General features: G+C 41.1%; 2 protein-coding genes across 20 annotated transcripts in view; both read right to left on the reverse strand.

Annotated features, from left to right (window-relative positions):
• Positions 1-1,534: 1,534 nt before the first annotated feature.
• On the reverse strand, positions 1,535-17,795 carry LOC100705152 (WD repeat, SAM and U-box domain-containing protein 1). Of its 4 annotated transcripts, none has more exons than XM_019352525.2 (12): positions 17,026-17,795; positions 15,743-15,930; positions 15,097-15,183; positions 13,580-13,673; positions 13,066-13,099; positions 12,857-12,897; positions 12,659-12,742; positions 12,359-12,465; positions 11,773-11,799; positions 7,496-7,672; positions 2,101-2,235; positions 1,535-1,966 (listed from the first exon to the last, which is right to left on the reverse strand). In XM_019352525.2, exons 1-12 carry the CDS (start codon positions 17,421-17,423, stop codon positions 1,773-1,775), a joined length of 1,566 nt encoding a protein of 521 aa, XP_019208070.1. In that variant the 5' UTR covers positions 17,424-17,795; the 3' UTR covers positions 1,535-1,772. The 4 variants fall into 4 exon arrangements, with proteins under 4 accessions (XP_019208070.1, XP_005453130.1, XP_025759802.1 ...); XM_005453073.3 differs by having other exon boundaries at positions 11,773-11,802; positions 17,026-17,794; XM_025904017.1 differs by lacking the exon at positions 12,659-12,742 and having other exon boundaries at positions 17,026-17,794.
• A 966-nt stretch (positions 17,796-18,761) lies between these two features.
• Positions 18,762-22,487, reverse strand: part of baz2bb (bromodomain adjacent to zinc finger domain, 2Bb) — a 48,053-nt gene continuing 44,327 nt past the window's right edge. For 14 of the 16 annotated variants that reach the window (XM_013272641.3, XM_013272645.3, XM_013272640.3 and 11 more), the window contains 7 exons: positions 22,181-22,335; positions 21,821-22,026; positions 21,488-21,623; positions 20,923-21,069; positions 20,475-20,752; positions 20,099-20,242; positions 18,772-19,942 (listed from right to left, as the gene is read on the reverse strand). In XM_013272641.3, the coding sequence (XP_013128095.1) occupies positions 19,795-19,942; positions 20,099-20,242; positions 20,475-20,752; positions 20,923-21,069; positions 21,488-21,623; positions 21,821-22,026; positions 22,181-22,335 (1,214 nt within the window). In that variant the 3' untranslated portion in view covers positions 18,772-19,794. Of the gene's footprint in view, positions 19,943-20,098; positions 20,243-20,474; positions 20,753-20,922; positions 21,070-21,487; positions 21,624-21,820; positions 22,027-22,180; positions 22,336-22,487 lie in introns of all 16 variants that reach the window. The other 2 variants (XM_013272636.3, XM_013272638.3) reach the window with 2 other exon arrangements.

Raw genomic sequence — 22,487 nt, forward strand, 5'->3', positions numbered from 1 at the left:
GAACCTAACTAGAAAAAATTGCCGGTTTCCCAGTGATGGTCTTAAATTTTGCCGATTGCAAGCAACTGGCAACCAGCCAGTCGCCCAGAGATTGAGAGCGTTGCATGCTTAACTTGACCAAGGCGATCGCACAGGTTTCCTGGTGGGAGACCAATTGTCTCCAAACAATTATGGTCTGACTCAGACTGATTGCAATCGCTCTCAGACAGACTGGCAAAGGTTTGCAAATAACTGAAGTCTAATTTATAAACGCTGACAGATTGCCAACACTCAGTTGCTTGTAATCTGGTTATTTTCCTATGTAATAGCAAGGTTGCTCAGTGAGTGTCATTTTGCAGTAAATCACCATCCTGAAACAGCTAAGTCAATATTTGTGCAGGAATTCCTGTTTTAGCTCAATTAGCTTCTTGCTGGACTCTGAATTTAAGCCGTTCATGTGAGTTTTTGTCCATGTAGAGGGCAAAAGATTTATAATTTGTTGCTGATTTATCACACTTGTGATCACTATATGATCACAAACACATCACATACAAATGCCAACTTGGCCCCACTACGTTGCAAACTGATAACAGGCTGCTACTAACTTTAGATGGCCGTTTTATCACCTTGAAATCACTTTGAGGACGTCAACTGACTGCAAGTGGGCGTAGACCTGGCTCCTGAATCCAAACAATTATTTCAAACTGAAAGGTTTTTAAGTTTGTTGCACACAATTGCAATAAATTTTGGTCATGCCACAGCCTCCAGTGGCTGTTTTTCCTTATGGTGATCTAAGCTTGTAAAAGTACAGACATTCTGTACAGATAGTAGTGTTAAAAATAATGAAATAATATTTGATTTAAAAGCCTGAGTACTTACATGTAAGCTTTAAATTTCCAGTTTATCAGATACCACTGAGCAATCTTTACCTTTAAAAAGAAAATGTAGGGAGTAAATCTGAAAAGACGCCAGAAGAAGAACTAGTCAAGTAAAATACAGATACCTGAAAATTGGGCATTGCAACTATTGCATGTTTAAGATACACCATCTTCACCACTGAAACCAAGAAGCTAAGTCTATGGTTGGTTAGTGTGGGGTGAGCTATTGGTTTACCCTCGTGGGAGGGTAAACCAACCTTTGGGTTCATTATGACCCAAAGATGATTTTTAAACAATATCGTTCAGTTTTACATGGCATCTTCCAGGATTACTGAGCTAGAATAAACCACTGCAGGCTGTTAGTAACAGACCATGTTGGGCTGTAGCTACAAACAGAGTAAAGCTACAGTAGTATAGTACTTAGTAATTAATAACTGGAGTAAGATTATATAAAGGTTGCTGAATATTAGCCAAATAATGACCGATTTTTGATAATGCTAACTGCTAAGTCACAGTCAAAAACACATGATGCCAGTTGCACAGATAAATGCTGTAAATCTAAAGTTCTAGCATCAGCCTTCATTAGCGATATGCTACTAGTCATGCCAGTCCAAATAAGGCTGTGAAAGCAAACCCATTTTATTCAATTCTAAATGGGGATTAAAAAAAATAGTTGATTTTGAGTTGTACTTCACTTTATTTTTTAAAGGCACATTAAAATTGCACAGTTACAGTGTTGCTTTAGAGAGTCTCTCTTTAAATACGAGTATATTTGACAGTTATGTAAAATACAGCTAAAAAAAATAGTTATTTACCGTATAAGTATCAGTCAACTTCTCTGGGATCTCAGATTCTGATCATTTCGCCAGATGTGACTCTTGAATGGCACCCTGAACAAATTCATAATTACTTCAATCAGCTTTTGTTATCAGATGTTGAGCTACTCTGAGCTGCTGTCTCCTGGTTCGACTTCCACCGCGTTATAGCCATCTTCAGAGACCTGTTGGGGGTGAGGAGTGTTGTCTGCAGAGGTAGGTTTGTCATGGGGCTGGTTTTATTCTTGCCTCTGATCCAGCTCTCAATAGATTCCCGCTCATAGGAATAGCCGTCTGTGGAGCACACATACAGTGACATCCCAAATACACTGAGATAATATAAGTAAAAATCTTTATAGTGAAGCTGTCCCCATCTTTGGCTCAGTTTAAGACACTAGGGACCAAGTGCTTTTAATTTGTAAACTAACCTGCAGCAATGACCGGATCCTTCATCAGCTCTCTGGTGATTGGGCACAGGAATTCATCTGGGGCTTCTGAACCATTCTGCTCTGCCTTCAGGGCCTCGATTTTCCTCAGGAGACGACCACGAAGGCCCACCGACTCTGAGAAACCAACACGCCGTTCAGTGTCCTTTTTAGCCATGATGGTGAATTATATAGAGTACAGTGCACCTTTTGTTAATTTTCAAATGTAGTGAAAAGGCTGGTCTCAACATTTCATTTAGCATCATTTAAACCTCGTTATCATTACCTTACAAAGACCAACCAAAGACTGTTGTACGTTAATGGTATTCAATAGCGATTTCAATGAATTTGGGTTGACGCGGCGAGGCAGCAGGCACTGAACACACTGACTTTGTTCTCTCTCAGAACAAAAGGGAGGATAAATCTGAACCTGCAGATGATCACTCTGTACTGAGACACAAAGAGCCAGACACCTCGCTGTGTCACGATGGCTGCTTAGCTAACGTCTCTCATTATCCTACTCGGAAATAAAACTCCAACAGGTCCAAAAAGAGGGAAAATCACTCTGCACACAGCTGCATGTCTCTGCTCACTGACAGCACCCAGTGAATTTATCATCAGCTGCAAATTTCACCACCAGCTAAAATGGAGGGATGACCTATACAGCCGCACATGATTAGTGGTGTGTCGGCGTATAATGGCAGTGCCATGGAGGTGTAGGTCTCATTCAGACAGAGAGAGCAGCTGCAGTGACATTTTCTTTCACAAGTCCTGAAGATTTCGTTCGCATATGGTGACAGCCAAAACAAAAAGAGAGGAAAAGCTCATTTATTCCTTCCTATCGCTATAGGTGACTGCTAAATCATAGGATCCATCCCAAAAAATTTAAGCTGACGTCACAAAAAATTGATTTTCAGGAAATTTTATCCTTCACAGCAAGAAGGTCCTGAGTTCAATTCCACTGGGGTCTTTCTGTGTGGAGTCTGCATGTTCTCTCCGGGTACTCCGGCTTCGTCCCACAGTCCAAAGGCATGCAGTTAGTGGGGATAGGTTAATTGGAAACTCCAAATTGCCCATAGGTGTGAATGTGAGTGCGAATGGTTGTTTGTGTCTATGTGTTAGCCCTGTGACAGACTGGCGACATGTCCAGGGTGTACCCTGGCTCTCGCCCCAAGACAGCTGGGCTAGGCTCCAGCGACCCTGAAAAGGACAGGTGGCAGAGAATGGATGGATAATTCCTTTTTATATTAATGCTAAATGTGAGTTTTTAGGGACATTACAGTTTTAAGTGACTGGTAGCTGCAGACTACCACACTCTCTGCTAATCTGGGCCATTGCACCAGACCTCTCGGTCATGTTTGTGTTTCTTTAATCCAGTTGTTTTACAAAGAATATTGCCAACTGTGTGGCACAGACAGTCCAAGAAGTGTAGTATTTTATTTGTATGTTATGTAGCACAAATTATAAATAATATTCATCTGTGATTTAAGTCTAGAGATGAACGTTACTAACTAAAACCAAAAAAAAAGTAACTCCAAAACCCATTGCTGCATTGGTTTTGTCCATTTTCGATATACAGTCTATAATAAAACTCACTTCCAAACAAGTTGGTGCACTGTGTGAAGTGGAAATAAAACAGATTTTAGTGATATGCAAATGGTAAATGGTAAATGGCCTGTATTTGTATAGCGCTTTACTAGTCCCTAAGGACCCCAAAGCGCTTTACACATCCAGTCATCCACCCATTCACACACTGGTGATGGTAAGCTACATTGTAGCCACAGCCACCCTGGGGCGCACTGACAGAGGCGAGGCTGCCGGACACTGGCGCCACTGGGCCCTCTGACCACCACCAGTAGGCAATGGGTGAAGTGTCTTGCCCAAGGACACAACGACCTAGACTGTCCAAGCTGGGGCTCGAACCGGCAACCTTCCAATTACAAATCATCTACACCTTGTATGAAAATGAAGGTGATTTGGAGAATATTTTTTGTTGCCATTAATTCTGCATACTGGAATAAGGTTCTGTTTGGAAAGTAAGATTTTTTATTTATATACTGGCCTGAACTAAATATATATACTATTTTTTATAACCTATGCAGAGTGTTCTCTTACTTAAGAAAAAAATCCAATGACTTGACCTTAGTGTCTTCACAGGGAGATACAGGCCTGGATGAGTGAATAAGAAATGTTTTCATGAGCCGTACTGAGGTTTATCATTGATTGATGTGCCAAGGTCATGTAATACTGACTTTGGATGGCAAAAATGCAAAGTTGCAAGGATTTTTGCAACTTTTATACAACTGTGGCTTAAAGTTGTTTCTAATGATTGCACTTCTGGATAGTTTGTGTGTAGTTTGGTTTGCAAATAGCAGCATGTGCAATAGTTGAAATTGAATTCATACTGATATACAGTATGCGCTCTAAATTTTTCTATCATACATCATGATGTACTGGTGAATATTTGATCCATTTATAGGATGCAATCAGCCTCCAACAAACTGGAGAGGTCTTCACAATCAGCTAATGCTCACAGGGGACCAGTCACTTCACTTACTGGGGAAATTAAATGTTGAGAGTATGTCTTAATTTTGCACTCATTCACTGAGCAGGAAGCAGAGATGGAGGGAGGAAAGAATTCCCGGCCACATTATACAGACTGACTCGCCTTTACCATTAAGTCTGTGCCTGCATTTAAGTTGAAACGCAGATGAAGCAGGGAAGACGTGCTGTCGGAACAACACGTAGTTCAGATCCTATTGGAAAAATTGCAGCGTCCAATCAAACGCCTTCTCACAATGAAACCCCCCGAACCAATCTGAGTCATCCAATAAACGACTCTTAGATGGAAAAACTACACTTAACAGGGTAATGCTTCATTTAAGATTTCCATAAGTTCCCACACATCTTTTTCATGGAGACATAAGCCATTAGAACTATAGCGTCCACTTTACATTTAGATAGATAATTTGATGCAGGGTTACAATAAAAGTGCAGAATGAGGCTGTCTCCACAGAGATATGGCGAATTATATTGGAGGAACTTTTTTCCCCTCCCCTTACTCAAAGATTCATGAATATTTCATCAAGTAAAGTGCGCTGGAATCCAATTTGCTCTGTGTGTGTCTGCAGCATGTGTGAGCGACTGTTTGTCTATGCATGTGCACACATTTACACAAGCAGCATGGATGGAAAATGATAGTTGTTGGTTGTGCAGCACAAAAAGGCCAGGAAATGTGGCAATCTGCCGTTTCTTCTGTCCTCATTCTGTGGTAATGATGAGAGCTGTCCTCCATACCAAACACATGGAAAAGACATAAGGCATGCTTTGCATTACTGAACAGCAAGCAGGGGGAAAGTTGGCTTTAATGCTTCTGCTACTGTCCAATTAAAGCAAGCCCAACAACAGGCAAGAGGGTGCTTTTACTGTGATTAAGGGAGAGATTGTGATTCAGCTGATTACAATTGGCACAAAGTACTCGCAATTAGGCAAGAGGCAGGATTTCTGGGCATTATGGCTCCAATGCAGCATGCAAACTGCAAATTTCCTTTAAAACTGTGTGTTTACAAAAAGGACTCAAGGTAGGACTTTACTAAGCTGACATACACCCCCTGCTGTAGCTTAGGAGGGAAAAGGGGAAACATGTAGCCTGACTCTGTCTGGCTACCTATTCTAAAATATTGCATTAACCTTACAGTGTGTGAAAAAGTATTTGCCCCCTTCCTGATTTCTTATATTGTGCACATTTGTCACACTTACATGTTAAAGATCATCAATCCAATTTCAATATTAGACAATAATAACTTGAGTGAATACAAAATACTGTTGTTAAATGATGACATCCAAACCTACCTGGTTCAAAATGAAAACGCAATCACCCCCTAAACCTAATAAATGGTTGTGCCACACTTGGCAGCAAGAACTACAATCAAGTGTTTGAGATAACTGGCAGTCTTTCACGTCGCTGTGGAGGAATCTTGGTCCACTTTTCCTTGCAGAACTGTTTTAATTCAACCACACGTGGAGAGTTTTTGAGCATGAACGGCTCATTTCAGTTCAAGTCTAGACTTTAATTGAGCCAAAAACTTAATTTGGGGTTTTGGTTTGTTTTGGGGTTTTTTCAGTTTGGATCATTGACCTGCGGCATAATGCTTGACCTTCATAGCATGGATATTCTCCTTCGGGATTTTCTGGTAGAATGCGGAACTCAAGGTTTCATCAATTACAGCAAGTCGTCCAGGCCCCAAAGCAGCAAAGCAGCCCTACACCATTGACTACCACCATCATGGTATGATATTCTTTTTACTAAATTCTGTGTTAGTATTACACGACGTGTAACTGGACTCAGACTTTCACCTTGAAACTCTCCCAAGGATCCTATTTTTCTTTTGAGTTGTCGATACATTGCTGGAGTGATTTTGGAAGGCTGGCCGTTCCTGGGAAGGTTCACTGCTGTTCCAAGTTTTCTCCATGTGTGGCTCTCACTGTGGTTCGCTGATAACACAAAGCCTTAGAAATGGTGCTGTAACCATTTCCAGACTGATAGATGTCAATGACTGTGTTTCTCATCTGTTCTAAAGTTTCTTTTGGTTGTGGCATGATGTGTTGTTTTTTAAAATCCTTTAGCTAGCAAGCAGAATTATTTTGGTGATTTCTTGATTCAACAGATCTGACAGTAATGAGATCGGTGGCTAGTGAACTGGGGCAGGGTGACAACTACTTTATCGCACAGGGCCAGATAACTTTTTTTCTCTTAATAAATTAAAATCATTCACAAACTGCATTTTGTATTTACTCGTCTGGGTTATCTTCGACTGATATTCAAATTTGTTTGATGATCTGAAACATTTAAGTTTGACAAATATGCCAAAAAAAGAAATAAGAAAGGCACTATAAATTTCATTTTTGAATTTGTATGAATGTTTAATTGCTTCAGTGGAGATAATAATGCTGACATTTGCACATTATTTACAGCTGTGCTGTGATGTTGCTGCCTACATGTGTTGTGATTTCTTTTTTTCTGGCAACAGTTTGTATGGAGCCTTTCTGCTCTGTGACCTTGGACGATCCTGAGGGGACTAATCTTGTTGTCAGCAGGATTATCATTGTTCCCGAGGTAAAGGTCATCCAGCAGGGTACTGTCATCCCAGCGTGCTTTGTGATTGTATAAGCAGACAGACATGCTGCTGCTTCACGCCCTTAAATCACATCACTATTTGGGAGGAGTTTTTGGAGGGGAAAAAATAAATCAGAGCATCAATAAAAGCAGCTTACATCATGCTTTCTAATTCAGTCTTGTTATGTGTTAGGATCAGGGAGTAAATCCTCACAAAAACACCGAATCCCAATGTGTGTGAGTGAAGTGTACACTAGTGCTTGCTTTAAATTCCATCCTCACCAATTCCAAGCTCAGCTGCTGTTTCCTTGTTCAGCTGGCTAAGCTCTGGTCCATCAATGTTGTTGGCTTTAAAGATACCGACGAGCTCCACTAGTCCCTCGTCACGCAGCCAAGTCTGCACATCGTCCTCTGACCAATCAGTGAGCAGCAACCCGGAGTGACCTGGCAACTTCCTTCCTGCAAAACACACAACAGGGAGCCAGGAAGTGCTCTGTGATTATTCCCCTGACTCCTGAAACAAAACATATCCGTTGTCAAACAAACAGATTCCATTCGCACTCCACAGTAAAAGAACGTGTCCCCTCTGCGGTGATATGGGAGTGATAATTACTTTGATGCACACTCAAACATGCTGAGGACATTTACATTAATCTCATGCTAACCTTACACTGAGTCGTCATGCTGTAGTTCAGTGGGGACTTGCTTTTCCCCCACAGTGTTGCTGAACAGTAGCCCCACATTATGAGTATTCCAAGCACACACACCTGACCTCACACACAAGTATGCGATCTCCCAAAGGAAAGAAAATGAAACCCAGGGGTTTGTTATTTCAGGCTCCGCCAGCATGTAGCTCGTCAACCTTCGCGACACTATGTGGCCATCATTCATCATACAACGTGGTGACAAACTGGCCTGTTGTGCGTTGGCCCCATTAATGAAACCTCACAGCAGCTTCATAGTTCACATTGGCAGTCATTAGCCAGGATAAGCCTGAAGACTTGAGATGTGTAGCTCATTACTACCTTAACCATGTGTTAGGTTTTCCCCCCACCTCTTGCTGTCTCTGCTACCCTAAAAAACTCTTCTTCCACATAAAATTCTGCTCTTTAATACCCACCTGAAAACATGTCTGTTGCTGGACTGCATTTGAATCCAATCAGGGTTATGTTTAACTAATCTAATCAAAATCTAGACATTTTTTTTTTTTTTTTTTTAAATAAGAACAGCTATTTCAAAATGAGCAGACCTGCTCTGGTAACTAACTACACCAAATGGAAGATTAATTAAAATGACAAAATGATAAATAAATAAAAATATTAAATAATTTCAGCTCTGTTTTCTATCTGACTGTGGAAAAAAAGAGGGCTTTCTCCTGGAAACTGAATGTTAAAATCTGAGGTGATGCAAAACCTTCCATAGACCCTTTTCAAAGCTGAATTCTTGACTCGTCACAGTAGTGAAAGCACAGGTGGAATTAATGATAGCTGAGCTCCATTAAATTCCGAGTAACCCATGACGGTCAACCAGCGTGCACAAAAGCAGGAGCTCCTCTCTGCAGCCCTGGCTGGCAGCACCTCCAGTCTCCAAGTCTAAGGAGCTGGTAACACTGTGTCAAAGCACGGCAGTTGACTGAAACAGCTCAGAATGCTGTGTTTGATTCACATTTCTTCTTCTTGTCAGCAAATCCCAACAATAAATCAGTCCTACGTTAGCCTGCAAAACCATATCCCGAAGGCACGTTTTTCTAAAACAGAGCCTCATTGTTACTGAAAAAAAAAAAACTATCTACACTTGGTGACAATTTTCTTTGCTTCCAAAAACCGACTGGTTTATTTTCAGGTCAGTTCTCTAAAGACCTTCCTGTTCATTCATTCATAATGCTCATTAACCAAGAGATGAGGCAAACACAGACTAATTACTCTAGGAGCAAGTTTTAATTTTTGACCACTACTATAGTTTTAGAAAGTATGCAACACCATACACTTCACTCCAGGCCACTATAGTCAAAACAACAGTTCTGTAGTTTTAGCATTATGGCTCTGTTTTGTATCTGACTGTGAAAAAAAAAAACACTCGGAAAAAGACGCTGAGCACAGCTGCAGTGAGAGCAACACAACAGAGCAGACATCAGTGATAACAATGAAAAGGTCAGAAGGAAAAGAAAAGGTGAAGGTGGGTTGCAAAGCAGCTTGCAGATGCACGGAAACAGTGGTTATGTTAAACCACCTTAATAAGCATACCATATATGAATACATACAAAAGGTATCAGTTGAACTATCAGGTGATTTGGGCTAATAATGTAATCAGGGATCGCATGTTCATTTTATAATCAACTGCTACATAATCCACTAAAATCACATGTCCAGATATTCACGCTTCACTTATTTTATTGTTTAATTTGATCTTTCATTTATTTATGTTGTCTAAACCTCAGCCTGCAGTGGCTCTGTGTCTACATGATCATTATATTACATATAATGATCTTTCAAAATCACTGTTCAATGTTTTTTGTTTTCTGAACTACAGTATATCAGAGCTATTAGTGTTAGATATGTGATGTCCATGCTTCGTTTTTTATCGTTTTGTTTGTGTTTTTATTTTCTTCGTCTTTATCTAAGCTCGTCTTACTGCCTTTTAGGTCTTTTATAAAAACACTGCTTTGTTAAAAAAATGCTAACACCATGACGATAACCTTAAATTATGTGCTCAGTATTAAATGCAATAGACATACTAACATGGTCACAGTGATAGCACTGTTTACCATCCGAGTTAAGAAGAGTTAGCATGCTAACATTGGCTAATACAAACCAAAATATCTCAATCTTCAAGGCTCAGACATCTGCACCAAATTTCAGCACAGGGATATTTCAGTCTAGAATGGCTAAATACTACAGAGGCTATTTGTTCTCATGAATTACTTAGTCTCTTGTGAAAATTAAACAATATTTTTATTTCTATAACTCAGTGGGATGAAATGAGCTGCAAACACTAGGAATAACACTGAATAATGTCACGCTTATTCTTTCACACAAGACAGCCATTACTGAATGCTTTTGGATTCCAGTTACATGCATCTGTTTTGGGTCACAAAACATAAAATACAGTACTGTGTAAAAGTCTTGAGACACTTATTTCTTTGTACCATATTTTGTTTAGAAAAAGCCAGACTTTGTTTAATTTTTAAAAATTATCTTCAGAAATAGTTCTCTGGGCTTTCTGAAGGTCTTTCAAAGATTTTCTTTGGAGATTTTTTTGGGTTAATTTTTAGTCAAGTCCTTGTACCTGACCATTTTCAAGAGGAATGCTCTCGTTTTTGTTTGGTGTTTTTTTATCAGTCATTCAAGCGTTTTAGAAAAAGCACCTAATTCAAGCGACGGATCAATGTTGTATCTATACTTAACAGACAGCATAGCAAAGGACACATTTTAAAATGCATTTTTAATCTTTCCCATTTCTTTGGTTGAATATATAAAAACTGTCAAAGATAACACCATTTGATAGGCATACCGTAGCATTTTTACACCAACAAGGTGATTCCCAAAACGCTATTAGCCAAAAATTCGGCAAATCTCAGCTTGGTGCAAAGTTTGTCCTTAAACAGTGGAGGACAAAGGAAGCGGCATGGCTTAAAAAATTGCTGTTCTACAGCAAATGAACAGTATCTGAAAGTCAGGTCCTTAAGAGACAGGAAAACAACCTGACATAGTACCTGACAGATCTAACTTGCCCTGTAGTTGATCCGTCTCCTGTTTACTCATCAAAAATGGTCTCAGCTGGCTGTCATGAATTCACTCTTAAGGAAGAGGAAAAGGGGCGACATTACACAAGAAATGGACTAAAAATCAGTAGCAACAGGTCTTATGGACTGATGAACCCAAAAATGAAATTTTTGGGTCAAACCATTGTCAATTTGTACAGAGGAGGTCGGGAGAGAGATACATCAATGAGTGTTTAGAGCCACCAAAACAACAGTGGAGGCTCCTTCTTGGTTCTGGGCTGCATTTCAGCCTGTGTAGTTAGAGATCTTGTGAAAATCGATGGAATTATGAACAAAAAGAAAAGAACCATCAGATTTTGATTCACCATGCGATACTATCTGGGAAGTGTGATTGAAAACAGATTCATTTTTGGCATGACAATGATCCCAAACACACCGCCAATGCAGTAAAAGCATATCTAGATATAAAAAACACACACAATGGGACACCATCAGTCAGAACAAAAGGCAGCCAGCATCAAGAGAAGAACTCTGAAAGTCCTTTGCATATGTTTAATAATTCGACGTTTGGGTTTACTAGCAAAATATAGAAAAATGAGGGTCGGCTCAAGACTTTTGTACAGCGCTGCACAATAAACAACAAACATCACAAGTTCAAAACAAAACAAAACAGTAGATCCACAAATTGAATTATCCAAGCAGCTGTACTAGATGCTGAGACCTGGACTATCCATAAAGCATGTGAAGCATTAAAATAAATCAGCACTGGTTTAAGCTCAAAGAGTAGCTGAATAACTGAAGATTTCTAAGGGCAAAACAGTGTGATGCATTTATTTACCTTGGCACCGTGTCTCCTTTGATTCAGCTGCTGCCGAAAAACATAAAAGGGAATAGGTTCAATGTGTGAAACGAGAGAAAGAAACAAGATTAAAGGGGAGATAGTGAGAGGCATAAAAAAAAAGGCAGATCTTCATGGAGATGGAATTTACTTTGTCAACATCAGCCTGTCTAATGGCAGATAGGGAAGCTGCAATGATGAAGCTTCAAGGCTTCCAGATGTCTAACGATTGCACCTTTTCATTTAGTATTCCAAATATTTTCTTTCATGTTGTGGTATAACTTTTTTTTGGTTTTAAGCAGTGTTTGCCTCCATAGGAACAGCCTTCCAAGGCTCAGTGGTACTTTGCCCTGCTGCACTAATAAACATCAACCACAATTTCTCCTCTAGACACTGCAGCCAGACAGGAGTACACATGTAATAGGAGCTTCTCTGGCTGGACAACTCCCAAAACACTCTTTTGGGAATCTTTGGCGCTGCAAATGGCTTCTGGGCTTTGTACCACTGCTAACAGTCTGTTTTAAAAAAGAGGAGTGATTGTGCATTTGCTGGCGCCAACTTAAACAATTCTCTGCTGAGTATTTACCAGTGCTGTCATCCCCATCTCCAATTCTCCACACGTTTACCGATCTGTCCATAGAGCCGGTTGCAATCCAGGGAAAGGTGGGAGATAGCGCAACGGCGGTTACATACCTGCAGGAAGGAGCAAGAGGAACGGGAATGTGAAAGGTGTGCGTGTGTAATTGACTGAAACTGGCACAGGAAGAGAGCGGCCTTAAAAATCTGGTTCCCTCGACACTTACGAAAGGAAAAAAAAAAACTAGCCTTAGATCGTGCAGCATCTTAAATCCTTTCAAGGACATCAAAGCGGTGTGCTGCTTCTTACCTGTGGTGCCACATCAATGACGGTGCAAAAGCAGTGCCGGGGAATATACTTTTGCACCACTGCACCCGGTGCTTCTGGGAAAAGCTAATCAAGCAAAAATCACACTTTTTGATCTGAAACACCAGGACTCCTATTCTGCTGTTTGTCTAATAGCTGCAGAGATTGCATTGCGGTGGGAGGTCAGGCCGGGTCATTTACCTGTCGTGTTGTTTCAAAGTTTGGAGCACGGTTCCCAGGCTCTGTACACAAAGTCCAAACACACGAAACGGGAATGTTTGACATCTGTGTTTATGGAGGCTGTGATTTATTGTTTAGAAGTCCTCGACCACAGTTAACTATAGCAGCAAACAACAACAAACCTCCCCCCCAAGCCCATATTTTGTGTGGTGTGTTTGCGCTTTACTTACCGCATCATATACTGCGACACTTTTATCCACAGAGCTGTTGAATATTTAGAGTAAACAAAGTCAACTTCATTTGCGGCGTGCATATGCGTGCATTCACATTATAGAATAATGAGCAGAAAAAAGGGATTCTTTTCTAAAATAAACACACACACACACACGAAAACCCACCACGCTGAGCACAGATTAACCTTCAGCGTGTTTGAATTTCAGCCAGGAACAACAGAAGGACCGAGCAGAAGCTATATGATAACAAAATGCACTCCTCCTGTGGTCGACTGAGAGAACAGCACGATCAGTGCTCACCATGGCACGGCCGTTTAAAGTGCAGAAAAAAAAATGCAGACAGAAAAAAATGAATTTGAATATGAATTGTATCAAATTATGAAGCAACTTCACAGGAATATTAAACGTGACCTGAAAGGTACAAATATCAATAATTAGTTGCGTAAGCAGGGGGAATTATGGGATGAAAACACTGGAAGAAGTGATTTTAAGCGTGTGATTAGTGTCTTACCCTGAGACAACCCATTCTCCATCAGAGGAGAAGGCACAAGACAGAACTGGGGCCGTCTGGCTGGTGAGGGTCTGAAGCAAATTCATGGTACAGGCTGGGGTTCAACACACACAAGCAAGATGAGAGCAAAGTTAAATTGTGTCTGTATTCGATCTCAGCAGTTGACTAAAGTCCAGAAAAAGAAGTAGGGTAGATGACTTTTCCCCCCCTTGTAGCTGTGCCCCCTGCTGACAACTCCTTGGAAACAAATGATTTTTATTTTTGCCAATAAACTCACATCCACTGTGCATTAATTCTTCATGCCAAAACCAACTGATCTGCAGCGGCATTTATATAATCATCCTGCGAATACACATGTATTAAATAAAACCTTCCCCCCTTTTTCTCTTCAGCAATAAAACATAAACACACCATTTTCTCTGGGAGGTTAATGTGTTATTTCCAGGGATATTCCTGATTGATGTGAAACACCACAGTGGAGTAGAAAACCGTAACGCCTGATTAAACCTGACAATTAAACTATACAAGTGAGACCAAAATAAACTAAACAAATGTGACGTGTGGATTGGAGATGTCAGCAAGTGTTGATAGGTGACTTGAAGGGAACGCTTCAGATCCGACAGCATTAAAGGCCTGACCCACGGAGCTAATACGCAAAGCTGGAATGAGAGATTTTTCCGTGAACATATGGGGCTTGTACACACTCACACACACAAAAAAAGCAGGGACTAGAAAAAAATGTTCCATTTCGACAGCAATCTCAGCTTTGAAATGCGCCCCTTGCTTCCCTAAATCACCTACACTTGAGTCTCTTTTTCATAAAATAGTGGAAGAGAGGTTCAAGCGCACAGTCCTCATGCCAAGACAAGATAAGTGCACATTTCAAAAAAGGCCAAGCTCAACCTCCTTCACATCTGAGGACAAAAAAAAAAAAAAAATCTAAAGCATAATGAAATGAGGACAGACATTGTCTGGTGTCCCTCGGAGATAAAGGGGAAAAAAAAAAAAAATCTCCACGGACTTGGGTCACCACGTGGGACACATCAAATCCTCCCAAGAAATGGCTGTTACCATAGCAACACATCTTGGAACCTAACAACATGGTGTGTTCACATACATAACGAAAAATACAGTCTGTAGCCGGGGTACGTATGTGTGAACATACACAAATGTTCCTCTTCTGCTGCTGCTTGTACAAGATGTAAATGTCATCATGGATACATGCACCTGATTTCCTTCCAACTCTTTCTCACACACACACACACACACACACACACACACACACACACACAGAGTCCTCTGCTGCTGCTGTATTTCAGCAGAATGTCTTAAAGTGATCCATTATTAATGAGTCAGTCTGCAGCTGATTTACTCCACACACTAATAAAATTCTTCTATTCTGCAGAGAGGTTTCAAGGTTGAAGCAGTCAGCACACTCTCCCTCCCCGTCTCTCCCGCTCGGCAATCGAGTGAGGGAGCACTCAGGTGGGGAAGCTGGGGCAGAGGGGTCGGCCTACCTGCTCCTTCACGCTGGGAAACAATCCATATTTTCAGCTGGCTGTCCTGTCCGCAGGAGGCCAGTCGAAACTCCACACAGCAGCCATCTGCAGAGCGAAAGAAGCCACATCCCCTTTTTGTTAAGATTCATGCTTGAATGGGTCTGAAAGCAGAGGGCGGCAAATATCATCTGACGGCCTGTTTTTGAAGTATAACCCATACATTACAGCACATACAGCAGTAACACTAACATAACGAGTGTCTTTATTGGAGCCAGGTACTTTGCTTCTAGGATTACATGTAAGTTGCTTTTAAACTGAAAATTGATGACGGATTCAGTTTTACTTGTGCAAGATGAACCTAATGCAAAAGGAACTAAGGAAGAGAGCAAAAGCAATGAAATGGCAAAAGAGTTTTGATGAGGGAAAAAGCCCCACGGAAAATGAGGTGAGTAACTGAGATGCTCAACTTTTATTTTGAATAGAAATCTGTAGTTCTAAAGATTATCTGACACAATTTACCAGCACCATTTAGATGAAAAATGTGAGAAGATAGCATAAAGAAATCCCATTTACCCTGACGTAAAACCAATAAATGCAGCTGATGTCTCATATTTTATTTCCAGATGAATTCCTACACCAGTAGTAACAAATGAAGAGAACTTACTAATTATGAACTGGGGTGCAAAGCAGCAACAGGTGACTCCCAGGTCGTGGGCGTCCTTCTCAGCATGCAGAAGGCTGGTGTGAGCATCCCAGAGTTTGAGGTCTCCACGGGTGCAGCCGGTCACAAACATCTGGGCACACGGAGAGAAGCAGCAAGCCACGACGCTGGCCTCGCTTACGGTGGCACATCTGCGAGGGGGGGGAAGGGGATGTTGGCACCAACTTGAGTGTGACCCGTTTTAGACTTCAAGGTTTATCAGGAAGTGTGTAAAATTCGAAGGAGGGAAATTTAATTTGTTTATGCTGTGGAGTCCCGCACTGAGTTTAATGATTTAAACCACCTGTGGGTTTTAATCAGAGACACACAGCAGGCCTCGGGGTGCTCAGAAAAGCTGTTCCAGAGCACAAAAGTGAAAAATCAGAGGATTAAAAGACAAAATAATCCTGATAAAATGCTTTTTTAATTGGCTTATTTAATCAGAATTATTGAGTTGGCTGCTTCCGTGTTTGTCTAGCTGGCTCCTCTGTGATTTCGTTCCATCTGTCTGTGATGACAGAGCTGTAACCTGAAGACGAACCTGCAATAACTTTAAGACAATTACTCCAGTCTGTTGAAGATTAACAAAGCAACTTTTGAAACTTTATTAGAGCTCAGTTACTTAAAGATCCCGTAGAAAGATGTTTTATGTATTAAGAGATCATTTCCTTTATGCCAAGATCATTTTTTTAGTCTATTTTCTATTCTCTTCTCACCGTTTTGATGTGTGTCTAATAGAAAATGCAAGTTACATTTTGTGAAACATGAAGTAAGAGAATCTGAAGAGACACTGATGTGTGCGATGACTCCATCTGCTGATAATGGCTGAGAGATGTTTCTAAAGGTGGAAAGAGTGATTCAGACTTTCCAAGTTCAATTATTAACCTCCAGTCTCAACTTGCACAACTGTTATGTCAAGACTGCAGACAGAAGGGTTGTCTCCATGTTCAGAAAGCTGACATTTATCAGTAAACAAATATTTTATTGACTCTGTTGTTGCTTTTGAACAAAATACTGAAAATCATTTTCACATGTGAAGATCTTGTTTGTTCTTTGTTTGACTCACGTGGACAAAAACAATTTGGAACACATTAAAAAAAAATGACCTCAGATTGGATAAGAGTCTGACTGCTTAGCTCTTAATAAATTTTAACCAAGGCTCATTTTGAAATCCATATTTGGAGAAGAATACATTAATTAAACTAAAGCTGTCACTGTGACCCTGTGTGATGCTTATTATGCCGTACCTGCGTAGCGTTTTTGAGCGGAAGTCCCAGAGGGCCGCGGTGCCATCGCAGGCTCCTGCCAGCAGGAGAGAGGAGTCTGGCGCCAGTGCGCAAACTCGGAGAGGACTGCGGCCTGGGTGCTCGAGCGTCTCCTTCACCTCACCTGTTTCGGCGCTCCACACGATGACAGAGCCGTCTGTGGAGCAGCTGAGCAGGAAGCTGCCGCAGGAGCTGAAGCAACAGCAGTGGACCCCGTAGCCGTGACCCCTGAGAGGAGAAAAGGGAAGCTCCGAGAAGTTGGCCGTGGTATAAACACGGAGCGTTTTATCACCGGAGGAGGTCGCCAGGAGGGATGGAGAGAAGGCACAGCAGGTGACCTCATCTGTATGATGTCGGAGAGTGCAAATTAAAGACACCATTTTGTGACAGATGTGCTGTTGGCTTGGAAGAGGTTCGCTCACAAGGTGGCGCAAAATACTCAGATATTCCTGCGCGAAACCAGCTGATTTCGCCTCTTCTCCCTGCTGTCCTACCCGCTTCGCCCAAAGAGAGCAAAGCCACAAGGCTGTCACCACAACCTGTTGCTCCTTATGGCTCAGCAACTGCTTCTCGACTTCCTCTTTCTACTCGGCTATAAATCTGTTATCTCTCGCTGTTATCGGTCATGTGATACGGAGTTACACAATGTTTACAGTCAAGTGTTTTCATTTTGTATAATTTAATTTACTATAACTTGAGATTTTATATACATGTATATAAATAAAATTTGCACATAATATCTATGCAGTGAGGTAAGTTAGTATTTACTTGAGTACCTCTAATAGTAAACTAAAATGAACATGTAAACACTAGTATTTGGATGCATCTACATCCATTCACATATAATTTAAGCACTTTTCCTCTGCCCTGTATATGACTGAAAGACTCCATACTTTTGACTCAAAACAATATATATATTTATACATATACACACATTTATGTATGTTTCCATATCTCCTGTCCTCTGTTGCTACATAAAAGACATTTCATTGTAGCTTTGGACATCAGGTATTAGGCTCAATGACTCTACAGCACTAGAAATTATAGCTATATTTTTTTCCTCCCTTTCTTTATAATATAAATATACAGCTGAGGTAATAAATTACCCCACAGTCACTTGAACATAAAGTCGCAGGTACATATAGAAAAGAACACTCTTTATTTGCCTGTACCTCTTGTTTCCTGCTCCGTCAAAGATATGATAATCCTCAATTCATATCTATCTGCCTCTGTGATATTCAATGTGGCTCCACAGTCTTCTATGTGTGCTTTCAATCAGGAAAGCGGTCAATACCCTCACAGCAGGAAGCAACAGAGCTGAACAGCTGGAGGAGGGAAGGAAAGCAGCGAGGGAAAATGAAGTATTAAGCCATCTGTGATAGGAGAACTCATCAGTGAGGAGGATGCCAGCAGCAACAGCGCGCCAAACAAACGTACCAAGGAGGTCAAAAAGAGGAAAAGGAGACGACAGCCTACCCAGCTCCCAGGCAAAGTTTGACAGCCCCATCTACTGTGCAAAAAAAGCCAAAACCCACAAAGATGACAAAAATGTGCTGGCAATATGCCGGTACACACGCGCGTATTCAGTGAATGCATATGACTTTTTATTATAGCTGTAGCAAACTGATGAAACTAGTGAAAACAATTAAAATATCATGAGATATTAATAAAAGAAAAATGTACCTAAGAAAAATATTAACAGCAGCAGCAGTGAGGGCTTAGTGTTGCTATTTTGAAAAACAGGTTTATTTAATCCATCCACACCAGTGTTCAAAAATAATATTCCTACAAAAGTCACTACTCATTTCACAATTTTCATAATAAAATGCAGTTACTTCAAGTCTTCTGACTTCAGCTGTCTTGAGATGCCTCCAGCGGTCCGTGACACCGACTCCCCGATGGATTAAAGCTCCAATGCAGGTTTCACGTCAGTCCACGGGATGTCTGACAAGGCTCTGTTTGAAGGAAACGCTTGGAGATGAAACACTATGCACCACATTTAAAAGGAGGAAAGCTCCTATTACAGCTCCTGCAAATGTTTCCTACGATATACTGTGCAGGACACGTACAGTACACACACTGCATATAGAAAAAAAACAAAAACCATCCTCCTCAGAGTCAGGCACTACAATTCTGAGGAGTGCTTTGAGTGGATATTCAGATTAAGTGCTACGACCATCCTTATGCAACGATATCGTCTTCATCAAGACCGTGCAGTAAAAATACACTTAACATGTAATAAATATGACTTGAGTGACAGAATTAACACTTCATGTGTCAGTGATCCCTCTTGGCATTACACAGTGAACTCACGAATGCATTTAGACAGAGGAACGGTTGGTACTGTGAGTAATGCTTTTCTCATTTATTCAACAGTTGATACATTTTAAGTCCCGTGCCTCTGCTTGGAAAAGATTGCAATGTAAAGTAGTTGAGAAAATAAATACACATACAGCACACACAGAGATATAACTTAGTACCGATGATAAAAAAGTAAAATCCCTACTCAATATTGTATTTCGCATAAACAACATTGAGCCGAACAGTCAGTGTGTTTCGATAAACAAAACAGTATTGCACTTGAAGATACAAATCCATTAAGCGATTTGCCTACACTTGCAGACAGACCACAGTCCTGTCCTTCAAACTGCACATTGATTTATTATAACTGTGTAGTGACTTGGGGTCAGAGGTGAAGAGAAGGCCTCCAACACCCATGAGAAAGTTGGACATGTCCACTTTGGAATGTGTTCACTGCAAGAGTTCAGTCCATCGCTTGTCGAAGAATCTCCTCATCCTGTGGCCGGCTCGTCCGATTTCAGAGTCATCTTCGTTAAATCTTTCACAGTTATCGAAAACCAGGTTCACGTCAATGATGAATGTCTCCAAGTTTAAATACCTGTAACAATTAGAAATGGGTTTTAATTTCAACTCATGAGCACTGTCCGAGTCATAAAATGTAAAATTAAGAATGAGATATGTTATGAAAACATCCTAAATATCTTTAAAAAACAACAACAACAACAACAAAAACAACAACAACAACAACACATACTGGTTACTGGTTAGCTTCTCCTTGATGGTGGAGAAGTCCATCGGTTTCTTGATGACTTTTCTGTATCCAGGAACAGCTCTGTGGTTGACTGGGGTGAGGAAAGGCCAGGCATCCTGATGGGCCTCCAGCTCAGCCAGCAGCACTCTGCAGGGAACAAAGAGCAGACACAGCTGAGCTTTTTGCATTGCAAATATATGACTTTTTAAACACACTTTCACTACAACGGTTTGATTTGTTTACCCTTTGGTGATTTAAGATGTGATTTTTTTTTTTTTTCCCATGTCTCACAGGAGCCCAATAATTTTAAACAATGACATAAGCTATACTAACAAGCTTCTAGGATCTAATTGCACAGTAAGTATGTGCGTGTGCGTACCGGCATATTCCCAGCTCATCTTTATGGGTTTTGGCTTTTTTTGCACAGTAGATGGGGCTGTCAAACTTGGCCTGGGAGCCGAGTGGGCTGTCGTCTCCTTTCCTCTTTTTGACCTCCTTGGTACCTTTCTTTGGCACGCTGTTGCTTCTGGCATCCTCCTCACTGATGAGCTCTCCTTCCACAGATGGCTTAATGCTTCGTTTTCCCTCGCCGCTTTTCTTCCCTCCTCCAGCTGTTCGGCTCTGCTGCTTCCTACTATGAGGGTATTGACCGCTTTCCTGTATGAAAGAACACACAGAAGACTGTGGAGCCACATTAAACATCACACAGGTAGATAGATATGAACAGAGAGCTGAAAAATGAATAGCAAAAAACCCGGAACAACAACACACACACAAAAAAAAGAATATTGGCTCTATGATCAATCCCTCAGGGGACGCCGATGTACCTTTGACTCACAAGCTGGACAAAACCAGTCCCCATCAGGCACTGTATTGATCTTGGGTTTATGGCAGTAAGTGTGGCAGCCTCTATCACAGCCATCACAGAGTAAGAGCAGCTCCTCATTATCTCCTTTTTGACAGAACTGGCAGTGCTGGAAACAACAGCAACAAACGATGCAGGCAAATGAGCATCCCACTTTAAAAATTGTTATAAATTTCCCCAACTGGTTTAGTTAAAGCTAAAACAGATTGGGATTATAAAAATTAGTGATTTATTGTGAATGAGGTACATAACTGCTACCAAATCTTTCCTGCATTTAAACCTTCTCCAGAGCTTTAACTAGCTATCTGTGCCATCCTGCGTTGGTTTCCTTGACTGTTTTTAAGAAGGCTTGTAACTGAATGTAAACTGAATGAAAAGCTATGCAGCTTATAAGACTGGTATTCACAAGATGGTCACCTTTAGCATGGTGACTCTTATTATATGTGATCAAATGATGTAAACAAATCTGTGATGAAGAGAGAGAATGAGAGAGAGAGAGAGGAGCAGTGAAATCAGGTGACACTAACCACTTTCATGATGGCTCGTTCCCAGGCGATGGATTTCTGCAGCTGCTGAATGCAGAGTGACAGCTGAGCTGAGCTGCGGACTTGACCAAGGGATTTGCGCCACAGTCTCATCCCAGGAGCCGCCTCCTCCTCACTGCTTAAAAGGTCACGGAAAGTAAGACCGCTTGTAAATTAACTGAGAAACATGAGAACAAGTCAACTCTACAAAAAAAAAAGTTGCAAGTTCTTCTTTCCGGTGTCCTGAATCTTGCATTGTTATCTTCTACTTCTAATACAAACACAGGCAAGGTGGCCTGTGTCTGACAGGTGGTATTTTAAGATCTCGTCAAGTACCTTCGCTCAATGTTCCTCTCAAGTTCTGCCAGCCTGGTGACCGCTATGTCAAGGGGATTGTTGGGCCGCCGCACCACGGACCCAGGAACATCTTCTTGACTGGCGTCTCTCTCTCTTTTGTTTTCCTGAGCCAGCGAAGAGAAGGGCTTGTGCTCATGATAGACCAGATCCTTACTGTCAGACTGGGGCTCAGGGTGCATCCAACCCTGACAGAGATATCAGGGAAATATGGCCATCACAAAACACCATTTTAATCACACAGGTATATATTAAAGAAAATTTCAATGGCCTTAATTAAATCCAAGCAATAATTAAAATAAACACTGGTGCTTTCTAAACAGCTGAAAGGCTTGTCACTACCTTGACCTGCAGGCTGGCTGAGATGACTTTCCTCTCCAGAGCTTCAACCTGTCGCAGCAGGCGAATGTCCACCTCCATGGCCTTCTCCTCAGCACACCAGCTCTCCACTGCCTCCTTGCTTACTTCCTGCTTTTCCATCCCTGTCACACCAATAGCTGCCAACACATATGTATTAAAACGTTAAAGCAAACTGCTTTCTAAGGAACGCTTTTAAAAAAGAAATTTCATAGCCAAATGTGTCACATCACAATAAAAACTCAAATAACAATACTTTTAAAAATCATTAAATGCTGAATGTCTGCTGAAT

This window comes from Oreochromis niloticus, linkage group LG16 (genome assembly GCF_001858045.2).
Source record: "Oreochromis niloticus isolate F11D_XX linkage group LG16, O_niloticus_UMD_NMBU, whole genome shotgun sequence".
Taxonomy (NCBI): Eukaryota; Metazoa; Chordata; class Actinopteri; order Cichliformes; family Cichlidae; genus Oreochromis; species Oreochromis niloticus.